General features: G+C 34.8%; 1 protein-coding gene and 1 pseudogene across 1 annotated transcript; one reads left to right on the plus strand and one right to left on the minus strand.

Annotated features, from left to right (window-relative positions):
- Positions 1-5,731: 5,731 nt before the first annotated feature.
- On the minus strand, positions 5,732-6,385 carry LOC108320248 (spermine synthase-like; annotated as a pseudogene).
- An 8,953-nt stretch (positions 6,386-15,338) lies between these two features.
- Positions 15,339-16,354, plus strand: LOC108320247 (protein LATERAL ORGAN BOUNDARIES). The gene is made up of 3 exons (XM_017551630.1): positions 15,339-15,593; positions 16,138-16,178; positions 16,273-16,354. Exons 1-3 carry the CDS (start codon positions 15,339-15,341, stop codon positions 16,352-16,354), a joined length of 378 nt encoding a protein of 125 aa, XP_017407119.1.
- The last annotated feature ends 1,628 nt before the right edge of the window (positions 16,355-17,982 follow it).

Genomic DNA, 17,982 nt, shown 5'->3' on the forward strand with positions numbered 1-17,982 from the left:
AAGGCTTGCAAGGAACCCAGAAAAGGGTAGTGTCTTAGGTGGTGGAGGTGGAATCTCTCATTGGACGTGAAGCTAGGTAGCTCATGGAGTGTATTTGCTTGCTAGTGCTTGTGTATTCATAAATTGCATTGTGGTTACGGTCCTCAATTCCCAATTCTGATTTTGATTAGCCTCGTTACTCACCAATTACAATTGCTAGTGCTTGTGTATTTGCTATTGTTGGTACGTTGCAGCTATGCACATTTGACATGCTAATATTTTTTTATTATAGATTGTAAGTTGTTTCTCTTTAAGATGATCGGTTAATGATTGAAATGCTAATTTGTTTTTATTATAGATTACTTAATGCCTGATTGTATTACTCTGTTATGCACTTGTGTTCCCTCTTAGCATGAACATATAACATGACAATAACATTGTATTTTCTATTATTATGTGTGTTGCTTGACATTTATTGCAATTGAATTTACTTCAATCCAGATACACTGAATTTTATCTAAATTGAGGCTCTCTGTTGTCGCATACAATACAGAAATATGATAGGGCAAGTCACAACACTCTTAGAATAATTTATTTCTGTTGTGCTGTACTAGCGTTCAATGTTTATTTCTGGTCTTCCTGCTGAATCAGAACATATTCCTCACATTCCCTACTTAGTAATTGATTTAGCCCCCAGATCCGTGAGATGAGAATAGGTAATTGTACCCACCTGCTAGTCCAAGGGAAGGTTAGTCTCCACATGATAATTGCCTGATGTTTTGTCAAGTTGATATACATTGAAAACAGGATTTAATGTATCATAGCCAGCAACAAGCTTAGGGTGTTGGACGAGGCATAGAACCTTCTAGATTGGATAAATTTAATTGGATTTCTAATCAAGCTATTTCAATTGTAATATTTCTTGGAGTTGATGTTCATTTGTCTTATTTGCAGGCTGAATGAGCATGTTAATCTTGAGTCCATGGTGGAAATTTGGAGGTAAATGGTGCATCATGAATAATATATAACCATATATTTTATACTGATGCATCTAACTAGTGGAAGTAATAAATTCACTTAGTAGATTGAAGGCTTAAATGTTTACTTCGTGATATGATCATAAATGGGACAACAATGAAGAGTTTCAAAGTGACAAAAGCACAAAAAGAGTAGAATAGGTAGGCATCTTAGCTTGTAGCGCAAGGAAGCATAGCTAGCTTTCATTTTTTGAACTTTAGGAGAGCTAGGTGGCTTATAAACCCTTTTGGAATGAGAGAATTAGGCAATGTGGGACTCCAAGCACCTAGGGGCGCTGCTGCAGCTGCTGGCCAACTCTTGGAGCCTTCCAAGTCCCACATTGCTTGAAACTCTTCACTAAACTCCTTCCAAAAGCTATATAAGTAAACCTAGGGGTTCTCCTTGTAGACACCTTTGAAATCAATGAAATTGTGAGTTGAATTGCAAACTTGCATTTCTCTTAGAGATAGTTGTCTGTCTCTTAGTCCATTTTGGCAGACCTTATCTTGAGCAAATCAAGTGGCAGTCCTTCCTCGACACTTATCTTGGAGTCCTCCCTCAAGTGACATGTCTACGAGTCATAAGTTTCCTCCTCCTTTCTCTTTTCCGCTTTTATTTTCCATTCATTCTTTTAAATGTCATTAGTATACTTCTCTCTAGGCATGTACTTCCCCATCATGTGGTATCTGGAAATATGAACAATCCAATCCTCAACACCAAAAGGAGACCAAACCAAGACAGCATACACTTTAGAAGCCAAAAAAATGGATGAAAACAACAAGACAATTGGTGAAAACAGAACCTAGAAAACAAGAAACTTAGCACAAAAAAAGGTGGCAGTAATCTAAAGATTTAGAAGAGACAAAATAGCAAGAAATTGGAGTCAAAACAGTGGCACAAATTGAGCAAGACAGCAGCAAACAAATTGACACAACTAAGAGGCAAAGCACATCAACAAACATCGAAGCTACCTGAGGAAATTCTGTTGGGTTATTTCATGGGGGGATTACAGGAGTCGATACGCAGCCAAGTGCGATTACTTGACCCTCAAGAGTTGATGGTCACGATACGCATCGTGCGCGACGGGAAGCATTGCATGTGGGTGCGAAAACAGGAGGAATGGGGAAAAGCACATCGAACTGGACTAGACCGATGGAGGCAGTGTTGCGTGCTGAACCAGTACGTCAAAACTTTGGTCGAACGGGCTCAACGGAGAGTAGTGGGTCGGGGCATAGAGAATTTACTCAGGCGAGTGGGATGACATCGAATAACGTCGAAAGCAGAGGCCGAAACTTCCACAACTTACCTTACATTGAATACGTTAAACGTAGGGAAGAGGGCAAGTGTTTTAGGTGTAGGGGGCCTTTCGGACCTGAACATCAATGCCCAGAAAGGAGTCTGAGAATGTTGATCTTGGCAGAGGACGAAGAGGAGAACGAAACCGCTAGTGAGTTAGAAATGACCCAATTGTAGATGGAACTCTCGGCGTGTTCAGCTGGGGGCTTGACGCACGCCAAGACGATGAAGATGCAGGGAGAGATTAAGGGAAGAAGGGTGATAGTATTGGTTGACAGTGGAGCTAGTCATAACTTCATTAATAGAGAACTGGTGAAGGAACTAGGGTTGACCACGATGGACACTAAGCCTTACCTGGTTAGTCTGGGGGATGGGTGGAAGAAGGAGACCCGAGGTTGTTGTGAACGGGTGCAAATTCGCATAGGGAACATGGAGGTCACAACTAGAGTACACTTGTTTGACTTGGGAGGTGTGGATGTGATTATGGGGGTAGAATGGTTGGCTACTCTAGGGAGGTGACTCTGGATTGGAGCAACCTGATGATGACCTTCTGCTAAGAGGGTAAGGAGGTGACTATCAAGGGGGATCCTAAACTAGCCAGAAGCTTGGTGACTCCGGAGACGCTATTAAAAATAAAGAAGGCAGAGGCATGGATGTTAGTCTAGGAATTGGGCGAGATGGAGAAGGGGGATGGTGAAATTAAAGAACAGGGAATAATAGAGGACCAAAGAAGGGAGATGGATGAATTGTTAACCAACATGCAGGGGTGTTTTTGGATTTTAATGGGTTGCCACCCGAAAGACGTATGGCACACCAGATACCCCTAAAGGAGGGAGTAGACCCGATAAATGTAAGACCCTATAGATACCCACATATCCTGAAGAATGAGATAGAAAAGTAGGTGGCAGATATGCTACAAACCGGGGTCATTCAGCCAAGTACCAGCCTGTATTCCAGTCCTGTCATACTGGTGAAGAAGAAGGAGGACTCTTGGAGATTTTGTGTGGACTACAGAGCCTTGAATCACGCCACTATCCCTGACAAGTTCCCTATCCCAGTTATAGAAGAGTTGCTAGACGAGTTGAGAGGAGCGAGATACTTCTCCAAGGTGGACCTGAAATCTGGATATCACCAGATACGCATGGGGGAGAAAGATATACCGAAGACAGCCTTTAGAACACATTTGGGGCATTATGAATTCGTAGTAATGCTATTTGGCTTGACCAATGCCCCATCGACCTTTCAAAGCGCAATGAACGAGTTGCTACAACCTTACATAAGGAGATTTGTCTTAGTCTTCTTCGACGACATTCTGGTTTACAGTCAAACATGGGCTGAGCATATGAAACATGTAGGGATGGTGCTGGGGAGGTTAGAGGAGAACTGCTGGGTCACCAATCAGAAGAAAAGAAAATTTGGAAGAGTCCAGATCGGGTACTTAGGCCACTTGATCTCAAAGAAGGGGGGTAAAGATGGATCCAAGAAAAGTTAAAGCAATGGTAGAATGGGAAAGGTCGAGGGATGTGAAGGCATTGAGAGGGTTCCTTGGGTTGACGGGATATTACCGTCGGTTCGTCAAAGACTATGGCAAAGTGGCTAAACCTTTGATCGAATTATTGAAGAAAGGGAGTACAAGTGGAATGAGAGGGCATAAGAGGTGATGAGACGATTGAAGGAAGTAGTAACCACAACACCCGTACTGATGTTACCAGATTTTGAGAAGCCATTCCACATAGAATGTGATGCTTCGGGAGGAGGAGTCGGGGCGGTCTTGACACAGGATAGGAGGCCTATCGCGTACTTTAGCAAAGCTTTATCTGTTGGATCATTAAACAAATCGATCTACGAGAAAGAACTTATGGCACTGGTGATGGCCATATAATATTAGCGACCTTACTTGTTGGGACAACGGTTTGTAGTGCACACCGACAAAAAATGCTTGTGGCATTTGTTGGAGCAGAGAATCACGACCCAAAACCAGCAGAATTGGCTGGCCAAACTGCTTGGGTATGATTTCGAAATAGTTTATAAAGCCGACAAGACTAACAGAGCAGCAGATGCCTTGTCCAAGATAGTAGATTTTGGAAATGCTTGTTGGGATGAGAAGCAGTTTGCAGAAGAAATACAAACAAGACAGTACAGAGCACCTGAAGTTGTACTGATGTCTAGCTATTCTTTCCTTGTTGACATGTGGTCTTTTGCTTGCATTGCTTTTGAACTAGCCACTAGAGATATGTTGTTTACACCAAAGGGTGGACAAGGTTTTAGTGAGGATGAGGCATGGGGATTTCATTAATACTATAATGGTTAATTATGCTTTTAAATCTAATGCAATTATAATTAATTATAAATGGTCTTGCATAGACTGTTTAGCTTAGATTTCTTTGCCATAAATTATAGACAAGCTTGTTTTCATAATTCAATAATTTGATTAACTAGTTCGAGAGGAGGTTTCAGTGTGGAGTTGGTGCTGGAAATCACTCTTTATTATTAGCTTTAGCGACATACAATTTATGCTACACTTTGGTGCATTTGGTTGGATCATAATTCCATAGTGAAGCATGTGATCTTTTTGAAAGTAGCAAGACTATCAGAAACGATTTGAAAAAAATGGTTGAATCTTGTTATCTTTTGTTGCTAATACTTACAAATACACTTATATTGCTTTTATTGTGGAATATGTGAAAGGTAACATAATACATAAGAATAAAATTCATTGAATCACCTTGTTAAACCAGTAAGCCAGATATCAGTTTGACAAATTTTCTGTACTATTTTAGGTTTAAACCCTCATTTGGTCCTCATATTTGTGTGTCAATCTCAAGTAGATCATCGTGTTTTTTTCGGTCTCAATCGGGTCCATAAACTTGTAAAAATGAGCCAATTAAGTCCTTTCCGTTAAGTTATCACTAACGTTGTCTAACTGTGCTGAGCTGTTATTTTTTTTATATGGCGTGGCATTGTATATTAAATTAAATGGGTGATCTGTTTTACAATCAACAATTCCACATGGATATGTTAAATTTTTATATTTTTTCTACTGTCACAGGAAACCCAAAACCCTCCCAGAATTGCCCCATCGGTGCCCTCCCAGAATCGCCCCACTGGCCGCGGCGCCCCACTGGTCGCAGCGTCCTCTGGTTCTATTGTGTTGGGGCTTTTCCAGGTTTGTGTTCTCCTCTCTCCTGTTCCTCTTTCTCTCACACTACTTATTGATGCTCTCAAGAATTTATCTATATATGCCTCTCTAATGTGACAGGTGCCTTCAATTTTCCAGCAAGCTTCAAACTTTCCGTCACCTGCTCTGATTTAGATTATTTTCCGGTATGAATCGTTTGCGACATCCCCTTTGTTGATTTAGGGTTGGGGGTGTGTTTGAAGGAAAGAGCAAATTTTGAATCTAGGTTTTTGTTGGATGGTGGAGAATATGGATCGCGACCTAGGGTTTTGATTTAGGGCTTTCTCTGGATCTTTTGTGTTGTCTTGGTTGCAGGTTTGAATGGAGGCAGCTCGTAGAGATTGGAGAGGTTGGGGTTTTAGGGTTCTTCCCAACAGCTAAATCTAGAAAAAATTTCCTGGAAACGTCAATAACCATTTGATCTATCTCACAGATATCAATATGTTCTACAGAGCTGTGGCGGGATACTTCCCTGAGTACTCCACCATCTCCACCACCAACAACTAAAACCGTTTTGGGGTTGGAATTGAATAGAGGGGTAGATGAGCAATCATCTCCTGATAAGCACATTCATCCTTCTCAGTCAATTGAACAATTCCATCAAGTACTAGTACTTTCCTCTTGGTAATATGACTTTTCCCTGTACAAGATCTTTTCAACTTTAATTGAATGGGCTTCTCCTGGCCACATCGGGTTGTTGAAATATTTTGGTTTTACAGATTTCCCTGAGAAAGTTTGAGAAGTCGAAAACCATCCAAAAACAACAGTGGAATGACACTTTGCCTCTGACTCAGGGGCTGAAGCTTTAGCCTTCAAACAACACGAAGGAATTTCTTTCTCTATCCCACTCCCGTTACTCGCCTTCCCATCCATAGTCTTCGGGCATTCCAAACCTTTTCCAATGCTCGCCTCCATATATTATTCTTTTCTTCTTTGGCTCCAGTCTTTGATGAATGATGCGAAAGGCGGAGAGTGAAGCAGAAGTGAAGCGACGAAGGAAGATGTATAGCAACTAACTCTAATGAGTGATGCGATAGGCAGTGGCGTGATTCATTGTGGGTGGTGGTGCATGATGGAGAATGATTGTCCAACGAGATGAGCATGGTGGTTGGCCATGGAGGTGAGGATGGTGGGGAATGATATTGTTGTGGCGGCTAGCTTCACCTAAAAAAATTCACGTAATATAACACTGCCACATCAGCATTTTAAGTGTGCACCACGTCATCACAGACAGATGGCGTTAGTGATAACTTAACGGAGAGGGCTTAATTGGCTCATTTTTACAAGTTTATGGACCCGATTGAGACCGAAAAAAACACGATGATCCACTTGAAATTCACACAAATATGAGGACCAAATGAGGGTTTAAACCACTATTTTACTAAAGCATTTTTTGTCACTCATGACAAAATAGTTTTGACAGTAATTGTATAATCAGTCTCGAGTGCCAAGATTATTTTAGAATATCTCTTCTGTTGTAATAAATTATCTGTAAGTATTCATGTTTTCATCTTTTTATGATCCTTTTACAAGCTACAACCCTATTTTGAGTGGAACTAAAAATGTTTTTTCTGGTTGCGTTTTTATTTCTGAAAATGACTTCTTACAATCATAGGATGAAATTGAAAGTTTCACGCTTGTGATCTGTGATCAACAACTCTTGAAATAGCTACAATAAGAAATCTATCAAATTGTAGTTTCCAAAGTTGAAGCTTTTAATCTTGGCTGAAATTGTTGCAAAAAAAAGAGGGTCAAGATTGAGGTTTTGCTTCATGGGTTGGAGTCAGAACTATTCTTTGATCTGTTAATCAACAAAAAGGAAGTAAAAAGAGTGAGAGTGGAAGTGAAGGCGCGTGGCAGGAGACAGAGAAAGTTGAATAAGAGAAAAAAAAAACTGGACAACAAAAAAGAAAAAAAGTACAACCACATCAGCATAGAATTAGCGCCGTTGCTGTCAACTTAATGGACAATACCTTATTCATATATTTTTCATAACGTAGAGACTCGATATTTTATTTTAAAATCGGATCCTAAACAGAAATTTAACAAAGAGAAAGTAAAGCCTAGATTGAAAGTTTAGATATTCTTCATTGAGTAGACCTTTTAATGCTATAAAAGTTTGACAATAAAGTCAAGGACTATGTACGTTGCTATAAATGCATTATGTACTTTATATTAATATAATAATGTATTATAATTATATTTAAATACTATATTATATTACAATTCTTACTGTCACTTCAGAAGTGAGTGTTTGGTGGTGGATTGGAATTCGCACGGATAAGTGGTAGTTCTCCCTCTATCTTTTTCTGAAATGTTTCTCTTTATTTGCTTGTTATGGTTGATCTTACATTTTATTTTAGACTTTTATACATATAAAAAAGATATATTATTTTCTAAGAGTAGTCTGATACGCAATATGGAAAGATATTTTAGGTACAAAACAAGTTAAAATAAAGCAAGTAGATTCTTAACTATATTATTTCTTCTAACAAGTCTTAATATGATTGAACCGTAGACTAAAAAAGTTTTATTAGCTGTATAACGTTAAGAGATAAAAAGGGTTTTATTGAATTTCCAATAACTAGGAAGTGTGTTTTAAAAATAAAGATTAAAATAGTGATAAAAATTTAAGAACTATTTCATTCAAAAACCATATTTGTTTTCAAATTTAAGTTTGGATATCAAAAATAGAGAAAATATAACCATTCCAAACAGAACTGAAAATCTTAAAACTACTATTTTAATATTCATATTAGTAGTCAATTACATTTAAATCAATATAAAATATCAAAAAAATTGTGTCCAGTGCAAATGCACATTTCTTTCTCAAGTCAAAAGTGCATGTCTGTAATGTGCTTAACTGGAGAGTACTTGCATTTTAACAATATTAATTTGCATGTAATTTGCCTTAACTGGAGTTTCATTTCAAAGCTACAATAATTTTGTTATCTGACATCTTAATAGTGCAAGAAGCTTAGACCCTTCACTACTGAGTTCCAATTAATCAATACGTGGTACGGCATACTATACAATGATTATATTTTAACATTTTGCGTACCTTTTTAGGTATATGATTTGATTAAATAGGAAGATATTATATTATTTGATAGGGAAACATTTTGCTAAATATTTTACATTTTGCTAAATATTTTATGAGTTAGTTAACAGTGACAGCAAAACTAACAATTTTTTGTTTGTTGAAACAGTATGATGTGTATGGGAACCTGTTGGGGCATCTTGCAGTTCATCCAGTGATTCCATTGGTGTCATTGCATCACCTCACTACAAGAAATTGAATTATTACCGAAGGGTTTTTATGGACGGCCTCTTGGCCTTCGGTAAAAGTGCGTTACCGACGGTCAGATAGATGATTACCGAAGACCATGGTGAAATAGCATTACGGACAGCAAAGAAGAGTTTAGCGAGGGGGTGTGGCCTTCGGTAAGAGGCTCGATTGGGGCTAAAAAAAAGAAATTGTTTGCATTCCTTTAGAGCATTGTGTCGCGCGACTGCCATGGTTTCTGCCTCCTCACACCTTTTTCGCCATTTTTGTCTGATTAAACCTCCTCTCACCGTTTAATCTTCACTTCCCACCGATTAAACACTATTTCTCACTGATTAATCGGTACATTTAAGGTTTCCTCCACTAATTAGGGTTTTTCCCTTGGCGCCTTGGGTTTTCTGTTTCTCTACTTCTTTCCCCTGCGAATCAACCTTAAGGATGCCTCGAGGAGTCCAAATCGCTCAAGTTCCGTCTTCTCCTCGGAGCGCCATGCTATTTCAGAGCCTAGGTTAAGGCGCATCTTCAGGAGATAAGTCTTTCGAGTCTTTGTTTTTGGTTTTGTGTTTCTGTTTATGTCATCTTCATTTCGTTTTGTCTTTATTTGCTTTGTTTTTGTCTTGTTTTGATTTTATGTGTTTAGTTTCGTTTAGCTTCCGCGTTGTTCTTTATTCGGTTGTACTGTCTTATGGTTTAATCCTCTGTTTTGTGCATTGTCTTGAGTGTTATGGTTAATGTTGCTCATGAACTGTTTGATTAAAGGTTTGAATGAGATTCAATCTGTTTGTTTGTTCTTGAATCTGCATTTCTGTGTTACGTCTCCAAGTTTGAATGTTTTGTTGCTTGAGTCATTGTAATTTTCATTTTATTCGGTGCAATCCTCTGATTGAGTCTTTTAATATTGGAAATCATATTCTGTCATGTCTCAGTCATGTTGTTTGTTTCATTTGTCATTTAATCTCAGTTTTCATCAATTAAACTAAGTGATTGGGGCTAAAAATGCAACTCAAATATGAACTTGTCCTTACCTATTTGTTGTACGAACAAATTCACTTCACACAAAATCCTTACTCTTAGATACACATAATTCACATATATATCTAATAATTGATGCTGTCTCTCAAAGTGATTTTCATAATCTATACTATTAGCCTCTAATGTAAAGTTTCACTTTACAAATTTCAAGATGACCCTGAATTGGTAAAATTGCGACTACAAATAGTGGCAAGGGAATCAGGAACAATGGAACACGATTAGCTGAGATAAGGGGTAAAAAGGGTCTGACGGAAACAAGGAAGTTCTTGAAGGCTAGAGTATTGTCGAGAGTATTCTCAGAGGATTACGAGAGAGTTAGAAAAAAAACACTATTAAATCCCCGGGGACAAACCATTCACTGATGGAACAAAATTTTCTTGGTAGTATGTCTAGTTTCTTTGTTTGTGGACCCTCTGTTCTTTTACTTGCCACTAGTTCGAGATGAAGTGTGCATTGATATTGGAACAACACTTGAAGTTTTCCTCACCATGATAAGATCAATGGCAGATGTGTTTTACATGATTCAGATTCTCATGAAGTTTCGAACAACTTATGTTGCTCCTTCTTGTCGGGTATTTGGGAGGGGAGAACTTGTCATAGGCACTACCAAGATAGCTACTAGGTACCTGAGAAAGGGTTTTGGTCTAGACTTCATTGCTGCATTGCCTCTTCCTCAGGTAAATTACTATACTTTTTCCTTTATCTTGATGAAAGCCAAGGTGTTTCTTTGACTTGATAGGTAAAATTGATGCTGTTATGTTTGCCACAGGTGTTAATTTGGATTGTGATCCCCAATCTCGGAGGTTCAACCATGGCAAACACAAAGAATGTGCTTCGCTTTATCATCATTTTCCAATATTTATCAAGGTTGTTTCTGATTTTTCCACTTTCATCCCAAATTGTAAAAGCTACGGGAGTTGTGACAGAAACAGCATGGGCAGGGGCTATTTACAACTTGGTTCTGTACATGTTGGCTAGCCATGTGAGTATATTGAAACTTGCATTTCCTTGATTGTTGCTCAAGCAAATTCACCTCACCACTCCCACTGTATATGTGCCAGCCTTTTCCTTTTTATTCTTTACAATTTTCTTAACATTTTTGTTGAGGAAAATCTAGTTTTACATTTACAAGATTATGACATCAATGATATCAATAAAGAAAATTTAGCATACTTTACTAATATTCATTTTGTTTTGGTTGAAGATTTTAGGAGCTAGCTGGTACCTTCTATCAATTGAAAGACAAGAAGCCTGTTGGAGGAGTGTCTGTGATATGGAGCAATCTTGCCAATAATGCCGCAACATAGGACCACAATCTGCTTTGTATCATTCAAAATCATTGTTAATTACTTGGATATGGAGCAATCTTGCCAATAATGCCGCAACATAGGACCACAATCTGCTTTGTATCATTCAAAATCATTGTTAATTACTTGGAGGGTATATGACCAGTTTGTGCTTCATACATTTTGCTCAGAATTCTCATCTGTTTCATTCTTAGAACTCTGTTGATAGAAATCTTCAATCCCAGTTCATTGTTATACTTTTTTTTTCAGCTCTTCGGTAATTACCGAAGGCTTTTGTCCTTTGGTAATTACCGAAGGCTTTGGGCCCTCGGTAAATGTTAGCGACAAGGGATTTACCGAGGGCTCTTTGGCCGTCGATAAGCCTTCGGTAATTACCTTTTACCGACGGTTTTGGGCTGTTTCCGAGGGTTTCTAACCTTCGGTAATGTCCATCTTTTTTGTAGTGCCTTGATGCGTGGTTGAGCCAATATTTCCGAACGTTACCATAATAAAAGCAATTCAACGGCTTACCATTCCAATGATGCTTTGGTACATTACATAAGCAAGGCTTTGGTACACTACATAACGTCCAATCTTGGAAGCTCATGGTATAGCTCGGACCATTCACAAGTGTGTACATAGATTTAATTTGTACTGTAATTTATAGGTCCTTTGTGGTTTTTAGGATAACAAAAAACAATATACTTTTTAGTTATGATTTTCACAAATGGTAAGAATTTGAGATTAGATAAAATAAATCAAGATTTATTTAAGAGATTTCTGTTTGTTGATAGAACGACTTTGCTGTATTATATTAGATTTATTATGAAGGTTTGTTTTAAGAAACTAATTGTTTTTTCAAAGATGACAACCATGTTATATATATATATATATATATATATATATATATATATATATATATATATATGTCTCACTACATATGTCTCACTTCTTAATAAGTAAAACAGGTAAATATCATTAGAACTAAAATTCTATTAACCTGATTTATGAGTGTGTATAAGAATGAAATCCTAAAGATGTTCCGCTGTATGAATGAGCATTTGATCTACATTTTGGATGAGCAAAATCCCAAACCTAAAACATATCTACAATGTTCAAAGATTCCTTAAGCACAAGCTAAGAATCACTATTTGGTATTTCTTTTAATAGGGATAATGATGATGTTAGATTCGTATGATTGAATCTTTTCCTACAAATAGCACAAAAAGAAACCAATTAAAATAACATAAAATGTGGTTTACAACTATAGAATTTATTAGAATTTAACTTACACTAATTTACCTTGCTGCCACTAAAGTCCTAAATTGGTCACTGAATCCATGTTCACTATATTCGTCTTTCGTTTGTAGTGGGGCTAAGACTAAAGAAATGACACACTATATGGGCACTATTTCTGGCTTCTTTGTGGGCAATAAATTTTGGAAGAAATTTTCGCTTCTTTGAAGGCATAAATGATTGAAATGACACACTATATGGGCACACATCGATGTTTGAAAGAGGGTTTTAAAGTTTCAATTGTGCCTTCCATTTAATTGTACCTCCCATTCGCGTTTCCACTTCCAAGGATCTCTTCCAAGTACTCAAAGTGAAGTCAAGTTACAAAAATGGAAGAAAATGGAGAAAGGTTCCGAAACTTTCATAAAAATATGATTAAATATCCTATTTCACGTAATAGTATCGATACTCTTGCATAACACTCTATTCTTATTCAACAAGATCTAAAAATCAATGTTATTTGACTTGCATTTGATTTATAGTCATTTGGTCGCTCAACAATCCAACCATTGCAGGTAGAATTAGTCAAAATGCCCGTTGAGTTGTTGTACTCACCCAACGAGCTGGTTGCTCATTCGACAATCCAGACAAGCATTTGATGCTTGTTTGCACTGCCCAATGGTGGTTCCTATGCTTGGTCAACACATTTAAAAATATAATTGTTGTAACAGTTATATCAAACATTAACAAATTTCAAAACAGTAACAAACTTAACCGAATACATATCGCATGCAATCGATTATACAACAGTGTTATGCAAAGTTTTGAAAAGTTTTCTCTTTGAAAAACTCTCACAGCACACTTGAAAAAAGTTTATGCAAATACACGAGTTTTAATCGATTCACCCAATAATGTAATCGATTGCAAACTGTTGTTTTGCCACACAATTAAAGTTCAACATTAGTGCTTGTGGTTTTTCCATCCAAAAACATGTGTCATGCATTCATGTATAAAATCAAATATATAACACAGTGAAATGCAATGAACAACACAACAACAACACAATAATGTTCTCATATACGCATATAACATGTAAGCATAGAACATGTAACACATAAAACACATCTGTTATTAATTATGTGTTGTTATCATCAAAAACTCAGATATTATTGAGATTATGAGTTTAGCTAAACCAGTGTTCCTCCTATCAACAATCTCAACACCCCCTACAGCTCTAATTTCTCTATGTGTTTGTAGCGTTAGGTGTGATTCTAGTGTCGTCCAATGCGAGTATTTGACTCAAAATGATTTTTTTTGTCTAATCATGCTTTTTTAAAATCCAACTTGTTTTTCTCCATTAGATTGTTTTTTATTCATTTATTTCACGCACTAGAATATATATTAAAGATAAAACAAGCACAAAATAACTAACGCGTAAAACAATTCAAAAACATGATAAACTTGTGGATTAAACAAAATAAAAACTATAGAAGAGTTTATTTATTTACAAAACTTAACACAAATAAAAAGTAAAAATAAACTATATAAACTATTAATATAAATTAGGATGAAAAGTTGAAATTGAGAGAAATTTATTTAATTGGAGTTACACTTTTCATAAGAGAAATTATTATGTGCATCTATGGTCCGTTAAATTAATTAAGTTGTTAATATAAAACATTAAATGTTGATATTGAGTGTAATTAATTTCATTTACTCATGCCTCCACTTATCTTATTGTCATGTGTAATTAACCATTATAATAATTACCTTCTAAATTTTATCCTTAAATATCAATTCCTTTACTACTTCATAAGGAAACTTAGATCAAGATCAATAATATCAAGTACTTAACTGAGTTAAGCTAATTTCTTTAAATATTCAGTTAAATAGGTCATATATAGCGAAATGTAGAAGTTTCAAGAAATCTATATTACATGTTGGAATTTTTATTTTTCAACCAAGCGACCTTTAAACATTAATATTAAACCATTATAAATTAAATTTTGGTATCACTTATTGACGAAGAAATTTCTTGATGAGTTCTTCTAGTTATATATTGATCATCTTATTCAGTTTTATTTAATGTAAAATTTTCAAGTCATTAAAGATATCTTCCTTAAGTGAGTTCTTTTTACATTTGGTATCTCACTCTCAAACAAAAACATTTTTCTTGTTAATCATGAATATTTTAATGATGATAATTTTTTTTATCATCGCGTGTTTTCGTGTTTAAGTTGATACTAAGACAATTTTAGTTTTATACCACTTTTGAGTTTTCTAAGAATAGACATTAAAAAAAAATGACATCAACGAGTTGCAAATAGACATATATGAAAAACTATGATATTCCTTTTAACTTAAACTTGTAACGCAATCAATTTTAAAAATTTTCCACTCATATATACTTATATTTTGTCCATTCAATGTGAAAATTTCAAATCAATTTACAATTTCAATTTCTATAATTATCTTTTTGCATACTTTTTTAATAAAATAAAAACTCTTAACTGTAGTAATCTTGATATATTTGAAAACAATAGTTTGCGAATTCCAAGATAGTAAACATTTAATTATCTTTGAAAAAAGTATATTTAAGTGATTAAATAAAATATAACATTTAAAAGAAGTCTTTGCATTTTGTAACGTGGGATGCATATACAATATTTTATTTAATAAGTTCTAAAAATAATAAATACGGTTTGACCAAAATCTTAAAATCATCAAACCAAGGGTTCATCTATAGAATATTTTATTTAATAAATCGTCACACATACAGAAAATAATAAACTGAGTTTGACCAAACACCTTTGCTCGTGTGTATAAATTGGGTATGTTTGAGGTTTTGTATTCATAATGAATGAAAAAGGATAGCAGAAAGAACATTGATTGATATCCATATCTGCATCTTTCTGCAAAAAGAATGAGTGAAGAACATAGAAACCATGCATGTGTTTTGTGTAGGTATCAACATAAACGTCACGATGGTAGCTGTCAATTTGGTCAGTATTTTCCGAGTAATAGAGGAATGGATTTTGAGAATGCTTGCAGGCTTTTTGGTTTGGCCAATTTGCTTAGATTGATGCGTTGTGCTGAACCATCTCAAAGACAAGTTATGGCTAATTCCATTCTAACTGAGGCTAACATGTATGGCAATGATCCCATTCATGGTGCCCTAGGTCACGTTCTTAATTTGAACAATCAAATCCAATCTGTTCAAAGAGAATTAGACTTTGTAAACACTATGCTTGCTCAATGCTCACTTCAATCAACTTCACATGTGGTAACACTTCTTCTTTATCTTTCATCATAACATCATTTAACTTTAGTTATTCAAAATCCATTTTTGGATTCTCTGCTTGCCTTTTGGGTTTATATATTTATTCTTCCTTCAAAAATATAATAATTTTAATGTTTTAAAATATATTAAAAATTGTGTTTTGTTTATAAACTAAATCATGTTTCTATTTCGACTTTTTTTATTTATGAAAGTTATATAAAATATTCTCACTGATAAATAATATGTGAAATGTTTTGATAAATGGAATTTTTCAATACAATTAAACAATGCATTTTACATGACTTTTATAAAGTATAAAAACAAAATAGATATATAATTTAGTTTATAATTGAAACATGATTTTTCAACAGTGTGAAAATACAAAACATATTTAATCTTAATTTTTATTAATATATTGAAATTAATATACTTTGGAAACACAATAGATAATTATCACATCAAAAAATCCAAAGAGAACATAAACTTATTAATTCTTATTCAACCTCAAATTTCTTCTCTGCATGATGTTGATGTGAATCTCTTGTAGGATGATGTTGTCGCGGGTTCTTCTCACCCAGGACAATCAAGGTATTGTTTTCTTAAGTTTTTTGGTATTCATTTTCTTTGTTTTCCTTTTTTTATCTTAATGTATAATATATATATATATTTTTCAATTATGCAGTACTGTTGCACCTCGTGAAAAAGAGGGTGGGGCTCAAGAGAAAGATGCCGAGTATAAGAGAAAGAATAAGAAAGATCATTGATTTTAAAAATGTGATACTGAATTATAAGTTATTTAGATACTTTTCTTGAAAGTTTATCTATAATAATGTCAAATTTAATAAATATAATTTTGTCATATTCTGATTACAAAGTGATTAGAGTTTTCTTGATTTGTTGCCATCTTATTATAATAATAATCTTACCATTATTAACTTATCTAAATATCAAATAACCCTACATGACAAATATAAAGTAATTGAAGTTATCATAATCTTTGAAAAATATCATACCAGGTTTGAAAATTAAAATGCAACTCTATAGTTTGTTGTATAGATACAAGAATAGAAGAGTTTTGTTTGCCAGCAACTATTGTTATTAGAGGCCAATATGACATTACAGGAAATCTTTACCATTAATATTAAATGTATATATATGTTGAATTAATTCAATTTCAATCAATATTTACGTTTTATCCATGACTTATTTAAGTTAAATTTTGTTATCATAAATGTAAATTTACATTGTTTTTAATAAAGGTTGAAGAATATATATATATATATATATATATATATATTTAATTTATTGCTTATAAATCTTAATCAAGATTGTTTTATATATTTCTCAAAATTTTGATAACATTTTCTATTGCTTTTTAGGTGACATAAAACACTAAGAGAAAATCCACCACAATTTAATATGTACATAAAAATCAATACTCCTTGAAATATATAAAATATAAATTAATATGTACATATTAACAAATTATTAAAAAGTGATGGATTTTATATTAATTATCTCTTAAGCTTTAAGAAGTTATATAAACACTTTCGTTTTTCTTTTATCACTTAGTTAAAAAGATGATCTACGAGAGTTTGTGTGATCTCATTCTATTATAAATTTACTGTATGTTACCTATAGAATGTTATGTTAGATCTATTTTGTGGAGATGATCTTAAGATACAATTTTATAAATAAATTTTTGAATATTTTGGATCTGCAAAGGTCATAAGATATGTCTCAATTCTTGCATAGTGCAAAAAAGTGCCTTCAATGACGTTGATTTACGATATTTACAGTGTTAACGTAGTGAAACCTAAATACAGTGATATGTTTGTAAATATAGAACAATTAAACTTTTGAAAAAGTAAAATCATGACGGTTTTTTTAGAACTTATTGTGGAAGTTTAAAAAATCATAAACCTAGAATTATCGTCGAACAAAAAAATTATGACAGTTTGGTCAATTAATCATCGTGAAATTGCTAACGAGGGTTAACAATTTTTGTCATTTCATGCCCTCATACATGTATAGTTTTTCTCTCGTCTTCCCACCGTCAAAGCATATTGTACCACCACCCTTTCTTCATTGTTTCTTCACCCTTTCTACATTGTTTGTTGCTCTGTTTGTAATGGCAACCTCCTTGAGTTAGGTTGGACCAAAGTTTAGGAGGAAGCAAGAAGATGGTCCCTATGATGGATATGGTTGTGGAAATGGATGAGTAAAGGGTGATATGATGTGTAAATGATGGTGGTGTGGTGATAGGCTCAAAGATTTTAGTGGTAGGATGATGATGGTGTGTAATTTGAAGGTCCAAAGAGAGGTTAGGACAACTCCATGAGGTAGGTGACTAGAAGGGCTTCTAGGGTTGTTCTAGTCTTGATCAAGGAAG

Source organism: Vigna angularis, chromosome 5, assembly GCF_016808095.1.
Source record: "Vigna angularis cultivar LongXiaoDou No.4 chromosome 5, ASM1680809v1, whole genome shotgun sequence".
In the NCBI taxonomy this organism is placed as follows: domain Eukaryota; kingdom Viridiplantae; phylum Streptophyta; class Magnoliopsida; order Fabales; family Fabaceae; genus Vigna; species Vigna angularis.

What these genes read in the sequence shown, in the direction of transcription:
- LOC108320247 (XM_017551630.1), top strand. Translation starts at nt 15,339, where the DNA reads ATGGATTTTGAGAATGCTTGCAGGCTTTTTGGTTTGGCCAATTTGCTT. An exon ending in TTCAATCAACTTCACATGTG is followed by an intron (nt 15,594 to 16,137) that starts GTAACACTTCTT and finishes AATCTCTTGTAG; the next exon opens with GATGATGTTGTCGCGGGTTC. An exon ending in TCTCACCCAGGACAATCAAG is followed by an intron (nt 16,179 to 16,272) that starts GTATTGTTTTCT and finishes TCAATTATGCAG; the next exon opens with TACTGTTGCACCTCGTGAAA.